The sequence below is a fragment of the Elgaria multicarinata genome, chromosome 10, assembly GCF_023053635.1.
Source record: "Elgaria multicarinata webbii isolate HBS135686 ecotype San Diego chromosome 10, rElgMul1.1.pri, whole genome shotgun sequence".
In the NCBI taxonomy this organism is placed as follows: domain Eukaryota; kingdom Metazoa; phylum Chordata; class Lepidosauria; order Squamata; family Anguidae; genus Elgaria; species Elgaria multicarinata.
Window position 1 is genome coordinate 23,118,860 of NC_086180.1, and position 16,821 is coordinate 23,135,680.

Consider the following 16,821-nt stretch of genomic DNA (forward strand, 5'->3'; position numbering starts at 1 on the left):
AAGGGCAGGATATGAGCTATTTTGGGGGCTATCCTGCCTCCTCCCCTCCCCTTCTGAAACGCAATTGCTAGACATGCAAAGAAGCCCATCTAGCGAACATGCAGGGCGGGAGGACGGGGAGGCAAATGTTGTCTTTATTCATGCATCGGATTGTGCCTTAAGTATGAGATTAAATATGAATTGAAAACATCTTAACAGAATTCCAGCACTCTCTGTTTCAGAAGCCCGAGTTAGACATGCTATTGAAGAATAAGCAATAAATGAATGCTGCCCCCAGAAGGTGAGAGAAAAGGGAAGTCGGTCTTAGGCAGTATTCCTTGAAGTGTGAAGAAGGGTCAAGTACCCAAGAGTGGCTTTATTTTAATTTGTGAAACATTGGAGGGGTAGGTACTTGGGAACAGAGTTTCCCACCCTGGTTTGTCCATGCACCCTCCTCTCTTGCTTGCCATCGAGCAGAACTGATGTTCAGCTTCATACAGCAGGAAGTGAAGCAGGGCAGGCAAATAGGGTGATTCTGCACATATTTGCCTTTTTAATTACTGAGTACAGCTATTTATTTATTTTTCCAGTCCAAGTTGGCCTGCATCCTATGTGGGTTTAACAAGCTGTGCAAATTTAGTATTTATGGAGGAGGGACATTCACATCACACTTTTCTTAATGGTTTAAACAAACAAACAAACAAACGGGCAAGGTGTTTGATCGGGTGGTTTCTGGCCAATTCTAGTCATTCTTAAATGGAATAGATTTTCTAGATCCATTGGGCTTCAGGCCTGGGTTTGGGGAAGGAACTGTCTTGCTTGTCCTGTGGGATGACCTCTGCTGAGGCAGGGATGGTGGAGTGCAATCTTTTCTTGGACCTTTTAGCCACTTTTGATGCCATCAACCATGGTATCTTTCTAAGGGCCCAATCCTATGCATGTTTTATTGGAAAAAAATCCTACATTTCTCAGTATGGCTGGCTGGAGAATGCTTGGAGTTGTAGGACTCCCCCCCCCCCAGTTTAAACATGCATAGGATTGCACCTTAAATGGATTGTCTAATTTGGAAATTGGAGGCACTGCATTACAGTGGTTTTGCTCCTATGTAGACAGTTGATTCCAGAAGGTGGTGCTGGAAGATTCTTCCTCTGCCTCTTGCCTGCTATGGGTTTTCACAGGGCTATTGCTATGATTATCCATGCTCTGGTAATTTATTGTTTGGATTACTACAGGGATAAGCAACCTAGTCCTCTTCAGCTGTTTTTGGACTGCAATTCCCATCAGCCTCAGCAGCATGGGCAATGGTCAGGGATTATGGGAATTGTAGTACAAAACATCTAGAAAGCACTGGGTTGGCTACCCCCAGATTACTGCAGTGTGTTATATGTGGGGCTGCATTTGAAAATGGTCCAGAAACTTCGGTTGGTCCAAAAACAGGCCATGAGATTGCTAACTGGGACTGGTTCATATGACTACATTATGCAACTACTCTTTGGTCAGTCCATTTTTGGACCCAATTCTCACAGTGTTGTTTTTCGTCTTTAAAGCCTTAAATGACAGGCCAGGGTATCCGAAGGATCACCTCCTCCCATATACACTTATATATACCTATCCAGACCTTAAGATCATCTTAAGAGGCCCTATTCCCAGCATCCCTAGCTTTTCAGGTAGGTGACATGGCCACTAGAGAGTAGTGAGAGGTCCTTTTCTGTGGTGCCACCCAAGTTATGGAATGCCCTCTTCAGAGAGGCTTTCCTAGTGCCCATGCTGGGGTCTTTTCAATGCCAGGTGAAGTTTATTTTATAAATAAATAAATGCTCTTCTAGTTTAATGAAGATTAATAAATGGCATCTATTCATTTGCTGTATGTTTTTCTTCTATGTGAAAAACATAAGTTATAATTTTGAATGTGTTATGGGTTACAATCTTAAACATACTTACATGGACATAATCTCATTGAACACATTGGGATTTCTGAGTAAATATTCATAGGATTGCACTCCAAAATAACTTCCAATTTAGAGTTTTCTTCTAATCGCTCACAGATTCGCCCTCTGCATTGTGCATATAAATAGGCACTTGAAAGAGTAGAGGAGGGAATAATAATTCCGTTTAACCATTGTGACTATGCAGAATGTAGACAAAAGAGCAAATGCGTTAAAGGGGGAACTAATCCATGTTGAGTTATCTTGAGAATGCATCCTGATTGAAAAGAAACTTTTAAAGATATATTTACTGCTAGATATATTCTTTAGAAACACACAGGATATCAAGGATTATGTCTTTAATATGTTGTACTATAGCGAGGGTTGGCAAAGACTGTGTTTGTATCACTGTCAGGGTCGGCGCCACCATTAGGCCAACTAAGCAATTGCCTAGAGTGCAGACCTCAGAGGGGCGCAGTGCTGCCCTTTAAGGGCCACAGTTTTATACAAATCAGGTGTTTTAAGAAAAAACATAATAAAAGGAAAATATAATAGTTCAGAAACTCTTCTTGAAGTTGGCAATTTGTGTGTGTGTGTGTGCAAGTAGCTCGACTTGCTTAGGGCGCAAAATACCCTTTAGCTTTGCAATTTCTAATAAGTCCTATTTTCACCTCATTGTGTCAGTCAAATTTCCCCCCCTTAAAACTCTCTATTCCTAGCAGATTGTTTAAACAACTTATATAGACCATGCTCACCCAGGCTGAGGAAAATCCTGTATGAACTGGAAAGTGTTAGAAAGGATTTAATGAGATTATCATGGACTGCTCATTCACAGAAACACCACACATAACATAATTTTTTGAAAACAAAATCCCATAAACCAGCTGCACTCTTTGAAGACAAGTGACAGAATAGGAGGGAATAAAAATATTGTATATTAGCTAAGAAGCGGTAGATTTAAAAAAGAGAGGGGGGAAATTGTTCCTTCTTTTTTTGCAAGTGTTTAAAATTAATATCCAGTCCAGTAAAACTGTATCAGATAAGTTGTGTACTGAAGTATAAGATAATCTCTTATACTGTTTAATAACATAAGAATAGCCATGCTGGATCAGACCTAGGGTCCATCTAGTCCAGCATTCTATTCACACAATGGCCAACCAGCTGCCCATGGAAATCTACTAGCAGGACATGAGTGCAATATAACCCCCCTGCCCATGTTCCCCAGTAACTGGTGTACTGCTTCTGAGGTAGCACATGGCCATCAAGGCTAGTAGCCATTGATGGCCTTCTCCTCTAAGAATTTGTTTTCATCCCAGTTTGGTTTAGACCAGGGCTTCTATATATTTTTGTCAACACCTCCTCTGCCAGAAACTTAAACACTTCTTGAGACTTCCCTTGAATACGAAGTGAAAATCACTATAATGCTTGTGGTATATTTGTAGGCCATCTCCGTTCTGGGCCATATGTTTGCCGAAACTTCCGTTTCCTCCATTTTTCAAGAACAGACACTTTTTTTGTTACCTGACCCTTTGATATCACTGACTTATTTTGTCCCTAATTTTGCCTTTTGGGAGATGCCTTATTAAAGACATGTTACTGTAGCATTGCAGCCATGAAGGGGCAGCGCATGTTGAAAATGTCAAGAGGGCTCCACCTATAGCCCTGCCCTTTCATCAGGTGTTTTTTCCCAGCTTCCCCATGTTCTAGTATAACTTCTAAAGCGGAGGGAACCTTTTTCACCATGCAATTTAGAACTCTGATTATAATCACATAACACCTCCACCCACCCAGCCACCCACATGCAGACTTCTAAACAGCTTCTTGGCTTACAAAATTGTACAGGATGGCCATTGACAATGGAGTAGAACTTTCACCCCCATGTAAGCCAGAAGTAGGCAGAAGGTAGATCAGGATGTATTGGTAGATCTCTGCATGATTTGCAGTAGATCGTCAAGGCTTTCCTGGCAGCAAGAACCACAGCCTTTCCCATTCTAAATCACATTATTAGAATCAATCTGATCTGGGGGTGGGGGGGTCAGATTGCTTTTATAGGCTCCGCGACCCCGCCCAGCTTCGTGGCGCCGTACAGGCAGCCAATGGCCAGAACCCATGTCTCTCCCTTGCCTCACCCACAATGGCTCCCCAATGCCCAGGCTGCGCAGGGCGGGGCAGGTAAGCACTTGTTAGATTTCCGCACTGGTGAAAAAGAACCCAAGACGCACAGCACAATCGCATATCTATCTATTTCAAAAGTTAGTCCCACTGAATTCAACGAGGCTTAAACCCCAGTAAGAAGGTATAAGTAAGTATCCACACTTACTTGGGAATAAGCTCCAATAAACACAGTAAGTTGTACTTCTGAGTAAACATGGATAGAATTGGACTGAGAGAATGAGCATATATTTAGATGAAAATATGTTTTCACATACCCACTAGCGTGAGCTTCTTAAATAGTAAGATGTTCAGATGAGCCTCTGAGGCAGTCTTTTTTAAGAACTCCAGAGTTTGCTTCCAAGCTAGACTCTGCCAAACTCCATGGGCAATCCTACTCCTGTCTCATGCCCATTTTCCATTTTTCTGCTGCTGCTACCTGTCTACTATCCAGCAACCCCTTTTCCTCTACTATCTTCCTCTGAAGATGTTCCATACAACAATGCTGGTAGAAAATGAAAGGGTTACATGTACCTGAATACTGGGTTGGGCTTTGGATTCTGCAGGTGGTTTGTTGCATGTGGCAGTCCTCATGAAGTATCTTCTTGGAAGGTGCATGATTGCCTGTGGTCCGGGACCTGGACAGGTTTGCCTCGTGTAGCTTGTGGTGAAGAAAAAGGGCTAGTGCATTTTTGCAATTCACAGTGGTCCTTCCACAGCTGAAAGTACTGATTAATAATGTTTGTGCAAATCCACTAGTGATTCCATGTTTCCAAAGACTACTTGCGGGCTGCCAGATATGTGATGCAACATGTTGTTGAATATTTATATAATTCAATGTGGGAATGTCTTCATTCCTTAAACCTTAAGGCTCAAAGCATTCACTATCTTGGGGGCACTTGCTAGACATAATGTAGCTTTCTGCATCCTTCAAGAAATACATGACTCTGCTGAGTCCAAATTCTGTCCTCCCCACTGTATTTTTATAACTAAGGAGACTGCAGCTCTACAGTGTTATTTAGTGTGGACTTGCATGCTAACTCATGAAACACGCGAAGGTATTTCTAGAGAGGAGTCTTCAGAAGCCTAACCCCTCCTGCGACTGCCACTTCTCCTGTATAAACATTATGTCTTATCAACTCCCTGAACAGTTTACATGATCTCAGTGGTACTCCCAGTATCCAGAGGCAAATACTATCTATAATTGCTTACTGCCCCAAGGTAAGCATGTGGGCCGCATAGGATGATGGGAAGAAATTAGAGTAAAGGATATTGTAATATTAATTAGAGGTAGAGCCAGGATGATATAGTGGCTAGAATATTGGATTTGGGCGACTTGAATTGAGATCCTCACAGTCACTCACTACACACCTTGTGTGCAGGGCCTACCATTAGGCAGAGCAAGGCAGCTTCCCTAGGCAGCAGATATGGTGTGTGTGTGTGTGCAGTGAGATGTTGGAAGACAGAGCTGTGTATGCCATGTAGCATGCCCTGCACCCCCTAAATTATCCAACTGCCTTTAGAAGTGCTGGAGGACCATGCCCTGCCACCGGTGTTGAAGTAAGGTTCAACTGCTAGTCTGATCCGATGGAATTGTATGTGGGGAGGGAAACGTATTGACCTTTGCCTCAGGCAGCAAAATGTTTTGGTCCAGTCCTGGAAAATAAAATGCCACCCTGAGCCCTTTGGGAAAAATGCCACCCAGAGCCCTTTGGAAATAAATAATATATGCATGAAGCATATGCTTCAAGCAAGCAAAACAAATATTACCTATTAATGATCAATTGTTTTTTGAAGTATCATTAAGTATCTGAGTTCTAGAGATGTATGGGACTAGGTACTCCACATCTCTGTCTATGCATGTTAATTACAGCTTACTTGCTAGTAAGTTTGCATGGGTTTGCAGACAGTGTCCCTTGATATAATAAATATTAGAATAGTGGTACATTTGTTGGTTTATTTCCCCCATCCTTTCAAATCTATGTAAAACTCTTAATAAAAATAGATAATTTAAAGTTCGTTTTGGGAAGCTGACCGATATTTATTGAAGGGAATTGTCACAGGAATATCAAACAGCACCTTTCTGCCAGTGTGTTATTTCACTTTCCCTAGGCTAAATCTCTTGAAGGACATTGTTGCCAATAGCAACGGCAGAGAATTAGTTGAAAAACACACTTTTGGGGGGAGGGGGAGGGGAAGACAATGGCCCCCAAGTCTACTGTGTCACAGCTTTAAACTTTATTAAGTCTGCCTTGGACTCTCCTTTCCTCTCCTCAGTTAAATGGAAGAAAAGTTTGGCAGCCTCCCTGCTGTGAGCTTGATTGATGCACAGAACATCTGAGGGACTTTTGTTTCCCTGCTTGCTCTCCATGAGTGCATAATGTGTGAATACTCAAATAAGGTCAGGCCTTATCACATGTAATCTAGGCCTGAAAGCAGATCAACAGTGACAGTCATACCCCATAAGCGAGAGCACAAATCATCCTCTGCAAGCTTTGGAAAAGTTATGGGTTTTTCCCTCCTCTCTTGGTCCTGGCTGGAAGGGTGGGTGGAGGGGGGGACACAGACCTAGCGCAATTCTGAAAGACAAGGGAATACGTGCTTGGAATGTAATACTGCTTGTTCAAGGGGGCTCTGGGGGCAGTGTGTGTGTGTGTGTGTGTGTGAGAGAGAGAGAGAGAGAGAGAGAGAAGGCGGGCGGGTTGGGCAATTGTTTATTTGCAACAAAGTGTTAGTCTTTTTATTGGGAGTTTCAAGGGAGTTCTCTCCTACGGGTTGTTTCTGGCCAGTGATATGGAATATTGCAAACTGGGAATGGACTGCGGAGAAAAGCCTTCTTGGCGAGAAGAAGAAGGAGAAGGAGAAGAAGGAGAAATCATCGTCCCTGGATTTTCTTTGATAATTAATGGGAAATTGCTGATTTTTTTTTTTAACCAGATCAATAAAGAAGTAAGATTGAGAGTACTTATATTTAACTTTAGCTGTGATCCTAAGATCAAGGTCTCGGAATGAAGTTTCATTGATTGCCACAAGACTTTTTATTTTTTTAGGCACATAAAATGTCACCTTTGTAAACTTTTCCTACACACCAAGTAATGTATCCAATATAGTTCTACATTAACTTGGTTCACGCATAATGACAACACATTGTTTAAAAACCAATGAGTTGTTGGAGATGTGCAGGCATGATGCCATCTGCATCCCTGCCCCTTCCAGTTTACAGCACAACCCATGATCAAGTCCTTCATAGGTTGTACAGTGTAACATGCAAACCTAGACCTCTGTGTTGTTTAAGGGCTAAACAACCCAGTGGTTAACCAATGGTTTATTGTTGGGTTAATCGCTGGATTATTTAGCCTCTAAACACATCATCCAGGTTTTCATGTCACACAGCACAATTTATGAAGGAGCCCATCATGGCTTGTGCACTTAAGTGGAAGAGATGGGTCTGTGGCAGGCAGTGCACTCACATGTCCCAGACAACCCATTGGTGTTTAAACCGATAAATTGCCATTATGTGTGCAGCCCCTTAGAGTACACCCATTGTAATGTATAGGATTTAAGTTAGACTAACATTAGATACAACCCATAGCATCTCATTTATGTTGGTCCTTTTCTTTCAAGTACATGTGTTTAGGACCAGGAATGGAACAGAGGTAAACTATTTTAACTGGATTGTGAAGTGGGGTCGCTCTTTTTTATTACAGATTCACACAGTTCAACTAAAACAAGCAGCTGGTCAATAAACCAGTACATATCCATTCTATGCAATCTGCTTACTAGTTTACATAATGAAAGAAACTAGTATCAGCCTATGGGTTGTGATAATATCAACACAGTATCGTTAGCCTTTTAGTGAATGGGCAACTCTAATGCTGCTAATACATGGGGAGTGAACTATATATTTTCCAAGATGCTTAGAAGAATGTTGGCATGCAGTACTTGTTTTCCAGTAGTTGGTTATTTTTCTTCAATACAAACAAACCCAATGCATTCTTATCAACATCTAAAAGGAACAGCTTGTGGTTTTTTGTTTTTGTTTTTTAAAATAGAATTGTGTGTCAGTCTATCCAAAGTTTAATGTTGTGTAGTTGCTTTTGACGTGAAAGGGAAGCAAGGCAGAATTTATTCCATTTATTTTTGTATCTGTAGTATGCAGCTGCTTCTAGTTTTGTGCCTTTACCTAATGGGTTCAGTGGCTTTCAGATACAGGGAAGTGCATAATAAAATGATTAGCAATTTTTTTTAAAAAAAAGAAATCAAAGCTAAAGTTACACTGTTGATAAGATTAACAATCATGGAAACAATGATGTCATTCATGAAGCTATGAAAATACATGAGATTCTTCTCCCCTCATATTTATAATCTTGAAGATTTTAATTGAAGGACCCCCCATGCAGCACTTAATAGTATTTATGCTAGCCTTATACAGTGAGAAAATGTAGTATAGGTTAAATTACTTATTAAATGGAAACCTCTGAAAGCCTAGAGGTCTACTTACAAATCTGGCGTAATCATAGTAGTTTCACACTATACTTGTTTTGAATCGCACTGTTGTTAGCACATACAGGACTCTTGATACTTCCTTAGATATAGTATACAATCTGACTGCTTAATTGCACCAATAGTATGAAAACAGAAATAAAACTAAGTAAAATCTGAGCCTCCCAATAGAATTTACTAAGCTTTTTATGGCTCAGACACCTCAATTCCCTTGCCATGGAAGCAAGGATGCTTACAGATATTATGTCAGAACCATCTGTGCGTATCGCTTCTTATTTCAGATAAAGGTTGGATGGGCTTCTCATTCAGTGTCATCATATCTTTTTACATGTTACAGCAATCTCACGATTGTGAAGCTTACTACCATAAGAAATTGTGGCTACACAAACCTGATTTCATCCCAATCGTGTGTTTTAAACTTTAGCAGAGTAAGATTTAAACTTACTCTGCTAACATTTAAAGCTTAAATTAAGACTGAAGACTAAGTAGACTGTATGTTAGGGAAAGAAGCATAAGCATAAATGTATCGCCTTCAAAATGGTATGTCAGCGAGTGATAAAAAACACGTTTTTGCAAGCTCTGCATATGACGACAAGTAAGTTCTGTTAGGAAACGTTCAAAGTGGCTTTGAAACAAAGCAGACACGTTCAAGATACATTAAGAAATGTAATAGAATCAGTTCCGTGACATGAAAAATGTTGTAAAATGGGCCACAAAACTGTTGAAGATGTACAGCGAATGGGTTTCTAGTCCAAACATACCAAATGACACCTGTTCAGAAAGAGAAGTCAAACATCGGGAACAGCTGTATTCACTTTATATGGTTTGGTCTGTTTCTATGCCCCCCCCCCATTACATATTTTAGGTGATGGCATGATCTTTATAGGGCCAGTCCATACATTATCCCTCTTGGGTCCTATAACTCAGAGGTAAAAAAAATGCAAGCTTCATCATACAGTTTGCATGATTACTTCTCTCACCAGTACCGTATCTCTAGCAGCCAGTGTTGGTGTGGAAAGTAATCATTTGATTCACATAATTGGCCCCACTGCCAAAGTTAGTCCTAACCCCTTAAAAATGGTTTATAACAGCCACCACAGAATTTATATGAACTGAACCTTAAATGACAACACTAAAGAATGGACAGAAAAGTTACATTAATGTTTGTATTTTTTATTTTATTTATTACATTTTTATACAGGCTGTTGAGCAGTATACAATTAAAACCATTATATACAAAATTAAAACCATAATATACAAAAGTTTACATTTAAAGCCATAATATACAAAAATCAAGAATTAAAACCTTTTTTAAAAAAATTAAAATGTCATATAAAAAAAGAATAAGTTATATAGTCCAGGGAAAGCTTGTCTAAAAAGATATGTTTTCAGGAGGTGTATTAAGGATGTTACATTTTTTTGCCTCCCAAACCACATGAGGGAGGGTTTTCTAGAGGGGTGGGTGCCACCACTGAGAAGGTCTGCTGGCGAGGTTCTTCATGGCGGTATTCTGTTTGTCTTGAAATGGCCAGTAGGGCCTCCTCTGAGGATCGTAGTTGTCATCTGGGTGTATATACATTTTACTTTTATGTAAAGTCATGGTGACATGACAGTTGGAGTACAGTTATTAAATCTCTCTGTCTTGGCCTTCTTGAAGGTCAAGCTCACAGTCTACTTAACTGTCCTATACCTGTAAAGGAGACAGGTTAGGCTCACAATCTAATTTCCTCTACAGGGGGCACTGCATACTGCCTCTGAAACTGGTGGTAAAATATAGCCCACATGTCCTACATGCTAGTTGGCAATTGTGTGAACAGAATGCTGGACTAGATAGGCTAGGGATGGGCAACTTGTGGTCCTCTAGATGTCCAGCAACATCTGACCACACATTGCCCACCCCCGAGACAGGCCTTTGGTCTTATCCAACATGGCTCTTATGTTCTTAAGGGAGTTTTAGATATTAAGGAAAAAGACAAGCTAATACATTTTGAAATGCATTTTGTTCACCTATTTTGTCAATTATACTCTTTTAATTATTGATGTTGCTGTGTTCTTGCATGCATATTGTAAGTATGCCCACATAATATGAGCCCTTACTAGAAACAGTAATTCTTTAGTCGAGAGATTTGTAAAAGTTTTGATTATTCCGTTCAGGATGATTGACACTTTACTACATTTCAACAGCTACCCAAGAACATAAGGAGAATGCTGCTGGATCATAGCGCAAAGGCCTAGGGTTCTGTTCTAGCAGTGGCCAACCAGATACCTATGGGAAGCCCACACGCAGGACACAAGGGCAATAGCATCCTCTCACTCATGTTCCCCAGCAACTGGTACCTCTGCTACTGGAGGTAGCATGTAGCCATTACGATTAATAGCTATTGATAGCTATTCTAAACTCCCATTTAAAGCCATCCAAATTGGTAGCCATCACTACATATTGTGGTAGCAAATTCCATCGTTTAACTATGTGGTGTGAAAAAAATACTGTCTTGCATCTCTCACCAGTCAGCTTTTAATATTGTGAGAGAGGGAGAAAAAACATCTCCTTCACCACACCTTGCTTTGGTACGATAATTTTATATACCTCTACCATGATGCGCCTGAAGTTCAAAAGTGTGAGGTTCAAACTTCCTTAGTTCAGAATTTCCAAGTTTATTATGTCACTTCATGCTGTTATGTTCTAGGGGAAAGACCAGGGTGGCTTCCAAGGATGATAAGGAGGCTTCTAGGCCTCATCTTGCTCCTCAGGAGAAGCAGAGAGGAATCTAGGCGTGTTCCCAGTGGCATCATCTGAAGTGGCTTCCATTGGATGATTCGTACCACTACCAATTTGAAGACATTGTGCAGCAATTATGTCTCATCCTCCTTTACAGGTGTTTTTACAAAAAGTAAAGAGATGGAAATAGGGTTTTGAAAACACCGAATGGTACAAGTGGAAGATGTCTGAACCCCTCTGTAAAATTCTTTGAATGAGGCAGGGTAATTGCTATATATATATATATATATATATATATATATATATTGTCTGAAAGTACTGTTGGAGTTTGAAATGGACCAAGTTTAAAAATGAATAATTGTGCCCCAGTTCAAATTGAGCCCCACAGACAAGCCTTATTTTGAGCTGAGTCTCGCCTATCAAAATAGGAAAATAAAGTAAAATGTATTGCTGATGATTTATTGCCCTTTAATGCCACTTAAAGTCCACAACTGTCGCCACTTCATTCTGCCTCATTGTAAGGGCTGGTGCTGAGCAGAATACAGAGTGAGCCAAGATGTGGTTTATTTATAAATGCCACATTTCTTATCAATTTCCATAGGGGCAGCCTGTTAATCCGTTGCAGAAAAAAACACACCCTACAGACTAACAAATGCTTTATGGCATAAGCTTTTGTGGAGTACAGTTCACTTCACCAGATGCATTTTTATTTTGGTCTTGGATCTTGAGGAATAGGCAGAAATGAAAAATCAAATAAACTTTTTCTTTAAAAACACACACACATGAAGAATGCAATTATTTAAGATTGATGCCACATTACTTTCTTTTGCTCAGTGCAAAGAACAAATAGTAAGAAAATCCAAATAAAAGGAGTCAGGGCTGCAATTTGGGGTGTGTGGGAGGCCCCATTTTGTGTTCATGATAATGCTTGTCAAAAGTAGTTCTGTGCGTCCAGTTAGATCCTCCAGAATCTTGTTTTGTGCACATGAATGTGAAAGAAAAGAGGGGAAGTTGAAATCTCTCTCTCTCTTTCTCTCTCTCTCTCCCCGGCTGCAACTTCTAAGTTTACACAAATTCCCTGTGTGGGCAGCAATCAGTCCATGCTCCTGTCTCAGGAATCCAGTCCAGCTTGGAAGTCTTGCTGCCCTTTTGTTGTCCTCCCCACGAGGGTGATCAGTTGAGGACTCTGTGGTGACAGAACCAGTTTGTAACAGCCTTGTCTTTCACCTTCTCTTCTCCAGGGTTTGCTGGCAGGACTCATCCGAGGATCTGAGAGGCGGGAGCAAAAACCTCTTCTCGGTGAAATAAGGAAGGGAGAGAAACGGGAGATTTAAACCGCAAGCAAATCGGAGCTGCTTCTGCAATGAACTGGCTAGACGAACCAAACTGGCAGCTTCATGTTTCTTTGCTCATGCTGCTCTCCGTGCACACCAAGGGTAAGAAGATAAAATGTTGTGCAATGTGCTTCTGACAAGGGTGCTGATCTGATAAGATAGCATCTAACCTGTCTGTTGCTCCTCTGAAAAGAAAAGCTTAGGGCAGAATATCAGAACTTTGGAGTTTGCAAGCCTCCAGCGCTTTGTGTGAAAAGTTCAGCAAGTTAATGGCTTGTGCACAGCATTAAAGGTAGTGCATGGGAATTGAAAGCTTAATTCAGAAACAGATGCATGTTACATTTGGAAATCTCTACTTATTTTGTTGTTGTGGGTTCCCCCCCCCTTTTTTTTTTTTACTATTGGATCTGCAGCTCCCTGAACCACATTTCAATTTGCTTTAGACAGAGTGGTAGTGCTCTAAAGTCCACAGAAGCAGCAAAATGTCTTTAAGAGCGTTTTTAGTATCATTGGCAAGTGATGTTTAGCTCTTACGGTGATGATGCAGTTAACTGAGAATGCTTTTGTAATGTGTTACAGTAAAGTTGTAGGGAAAAAGCCTTAAGTAGAGATATAGAGATGTCTGGCTCATTTCACGTTTATAAATTGTATTTTAAAGTTAGCTGACTTGAATGCAAATGATTATTTGAGAAACATGAATCAGCATAATTATTTTTGTTTGCTTAGAAGAACTGAAAAGGTACTCATTTTAAAAGGTGGAAAGAAATGAATGAGCTGCTCAGGGAGTAAGGATTTGTCAGGTTTTTAAAATGTATTAATTGCCACTCACCAGAGGGTGTAATGCAGGGGAAATTTGCACTTCAAACTGATATAAATGCATGAGATTAGTAACACTGCCTCTTTGTGAGGATAGAACATCTTTATAACTATGAAGATCATAGCTTGCCAATGACACCAAATTATTTAAGGTGATTAAAACAAAAAGGGATTGTGAGGAGCTCCAAAAGGATCTCTCCAAAGTGGGAAAATTGGCATACAAATTCAAATGTGATTCAGTCTAATCAAGTGTAAAGTGATGCATGTGGAGGCAAAAAATCCAAACTTCAAATATAACCTGATGGGACCTGAGCTAGCAGTGACCGACCAAAAAAGAAATCTTGGGTTGTGGTGGACAGCTCGATGAAAATGTCAGTCCAATGTGTGGCTGCTCTAAAGAAGGCAAACTCCATGTTAGGCATTATTGGAAAAGGAATTGAGAATAAAATTGCCAGTATCGTACTTAGGGATGTCACAAGTGTCTGGTTGGTTCTGTCAGGGTAGCAGATCTCCTTGTGTCTGACCCTCATGGACCAAACTGGACATGCCCAGCGCTCAGGTGTGAGTCTGTCCTGGGAAAGTACACTTTCCAGAGTCTCCAGGTAGTGCATTTTTCCCCAGGCCATGCTAATGGTGACTACCATTAGGGTGCCCGGGGGAATTGTGCACTTCCCTGAAGTTCCGGAAAGCATGCCTACCCCCCTGGTCCAATGGGGGCCTTAAGCCTTGTTGTGTAAAGAGGGCCTTTAAGTCCCCTATTGGAGCAGTGGGGGCAGGAAAGTGCACTTTCTGGAACCTCCAGAAAGTGCGCAATTTCCCAGCCAACCTAATGGAGGCTGCCATTGACATGGCTGGAGGAAATGTGCACTTTCTGGAGGCTCTGGGAAGTGTGCGACACACACCCCAAGCCAATGGGGGCCTTAAAGACCCTCTTAACACAATATACCCTTGTGTTAAGAGGTAAAGGCCCCCATTGACACAGAGGGGAGAGCAACACATGATTTCTGGAGGGGCTGGAAATTGCGCATTCCCCCCCATGCTAATGGTGACATTAGTGCCGATGGGGGAAATACACAATTTCCGGACCCTCACACATTTCTCCCTTTTGCTCAGTAGAGGCTTGCATGACCCAGCTCATTGGGGCAGACCACGCGAGCAGCGGCACAAGCGCTTGCAGGGCAGATGCTGACCAAGCTTGTAAAACCCTAATCATACTGCCTTCATACAAATCTATGGTGCAACCACACTTAGAATACTGTATACAGTTCTGGTCACCACACCTAAAAAAGATATTGTAGAGCTGGAAAAAGTGCAGAAAGGGGTAACTAAAATGATCCAAGGGGCATCAGCATTTCCCCTGTGAGGGAAGGATACAACAGCAGGGAGTGTTTAGCTTGGAAAAAAGGAGGGGAAGGGGAGACATGATAGAGGTGTACAAAACTATGCATGGTGTGGACGTGGTGAATAGGGAGACATTTTTCTCCCATAATATTAGAACCCAGGATCATCTCATAAAGCTGATTGGTGGGAGATTCAGGACAAATAAAAGGAGTGCATAGTTAAACAAGATGTGGTGACGGCCACCAATTTGGATGTCTTTAAAGGGGGGTTGGAAAAATTCCTGGAGGAGAAGGCTATTGATGACCCTGTTTAAACGACACACTATGTCACAGTGATTTAAGCATTCTGAGCTGAACATTATGGCTTAGAGTGTTATGTGAACCATAACTTAGGATGTTGTGTGAACCATTCCAAACCATGGTGGCTACATATGCACACATAACACACTAACCTGCAAAAGGCTACTAGTCCTGATGTCTATGTGCCACCTCCAGTATCAAAGGCAGTAAACCTATATACACCAGTTGCAGGGGAATATGTGTGGGAGGGTGCTGTTGCACCGTGATCTGCTTGTGGATTCCTGGTCAATGGCTGGTCGGCCACTATGTGATCAGACTACTGGACTACATGGACCTTTGGTCTAATACAGCATGGCTCTTCTAATGTTCTTAAAATATCCTTGACAGAAGGCAGGACCTTTCTAGGACTTGAATAATACATGTTCAGTAAGATACCCAAAGATAGCTGATTTACTAGAGAGTGGTTTTCTAAACTTTGGCTATACTATTCTAACATTTCTTGTGATCTCATGCAACGATTATTAGTTAGACAGAGCCCCATCCATTGAAAACAGCAAATGGTTTATTTATTTATTGCATTTCTATACCGCCCAATTGCTGAAGCTCTCTGGGCAGTTCACAAAAATTAAAACCATTCAAAGTATAAAATACAACAATACAATAATATAAAATACAATATAAAAACGCAACCAGGATAAAATCAGCAGCAGTGCAGAAATACAAATTTAAAATACAAATTTAAAACAGCACAGTTCAAATTAATTTATATACTGTTAAAATACTGAGAGAATAAAAAGGTGTTCACCTGGCGTCCAAAAGAATATAGTGTAGGTGCCAGGCGAACCTCCTTAGGAAGCTCATTCCACAACCGGGGTGTCATAAATTTAAGCATGCCTAACTGTGGTGAAGCTCGCACAGGTGTCAAATGAGATAGTAAATCTTTGTCTGGACTGTACCACTTCAGACTGCATTCACTTCAGTTTTAAGCATTTGCCTACCATATCCCAGCCTGCTCATAGATGTCAAGAACACAAGGGGTGCAGAACTAGCCTTAACTGGGTGGAACAGCTCACGTTTAAGTGCATGAGTTCCTGGTTTGAATCCAAGGCACAGTCCCACTGTGGAACTACTAGTAGATAGATCTACTCTGTGGGAGATTGGCAGTAGATCAGCAAGTATGTCTGAGTCTCAATTGTTTAACAGTAGCAGTAACAAAATTGATTCCCATGCCTAAATTATACTGCTGAAATGATGGAGTCTTGGGGGACCGAGGAACTGATTTGAGCTTCCATTCAGTTATGACACTCAAAACAAATTCCTCGGTACCAAATCCTTGAATTGTTTTGGTCTAGAGACTCCAGTGGATCTTTAGTTTCAGTAAAGAAAAAAGTAGATCCCACAAGCCTGGTGTTTGCCCATCCCTGCTCTAAGCAACCCACATGACCAGTGGTAGACTGGCCCCACCAGGTAGCATTTAGAAGAGCTCATTGACCTCCCCCCCTCCGACAACTAACTTCCTCATACCCTTGAGTGCAGCCCTGCTCCCACTAGCAGAAGCTCCACTGCAGAGCTTGTTTCCTCAAGTATGCATGGTGTAGAACATACTCTGTGAGAAAATTTGGAGGCAGCAGTGCAGGTGCTCAGCTTTTTAATCTCTGAGGATCTATTAGGAAGAAAACGTTCCTTTGTTACTGCAGAAGGTTTGGAGTGGCTTTGGGGGTGGGGGGGGAATTAAAGAAGCTTTGAACAGATTT

General features: G+C 41.2%; 1 protein-coding gene across 1 annotated transcript in view; it reads left to right on the top strand.

Annotated features, from left to right (window-relative positions):
• Positions 1-16,821, top strand: part of BMPR1B (bone morphogenetic protein receptor type 1B) — a 129,167-nt gene that overhangs the window by 36,783 nt on the left and 75,563 nt on the right. The window contains exon 2 of the mRNA XM_063135883.1: positions 12,519-12,713. Within this exon, the coding sequence (XP_062991953.1) occupies positions 12,641-12,713 (73 nt within the window). The 5' untranslated portion in view covers positions 12,519-12,640. The remainder of the gene's footprint in view (positions 1-12,518; positions 12,714-16,821) is intronic.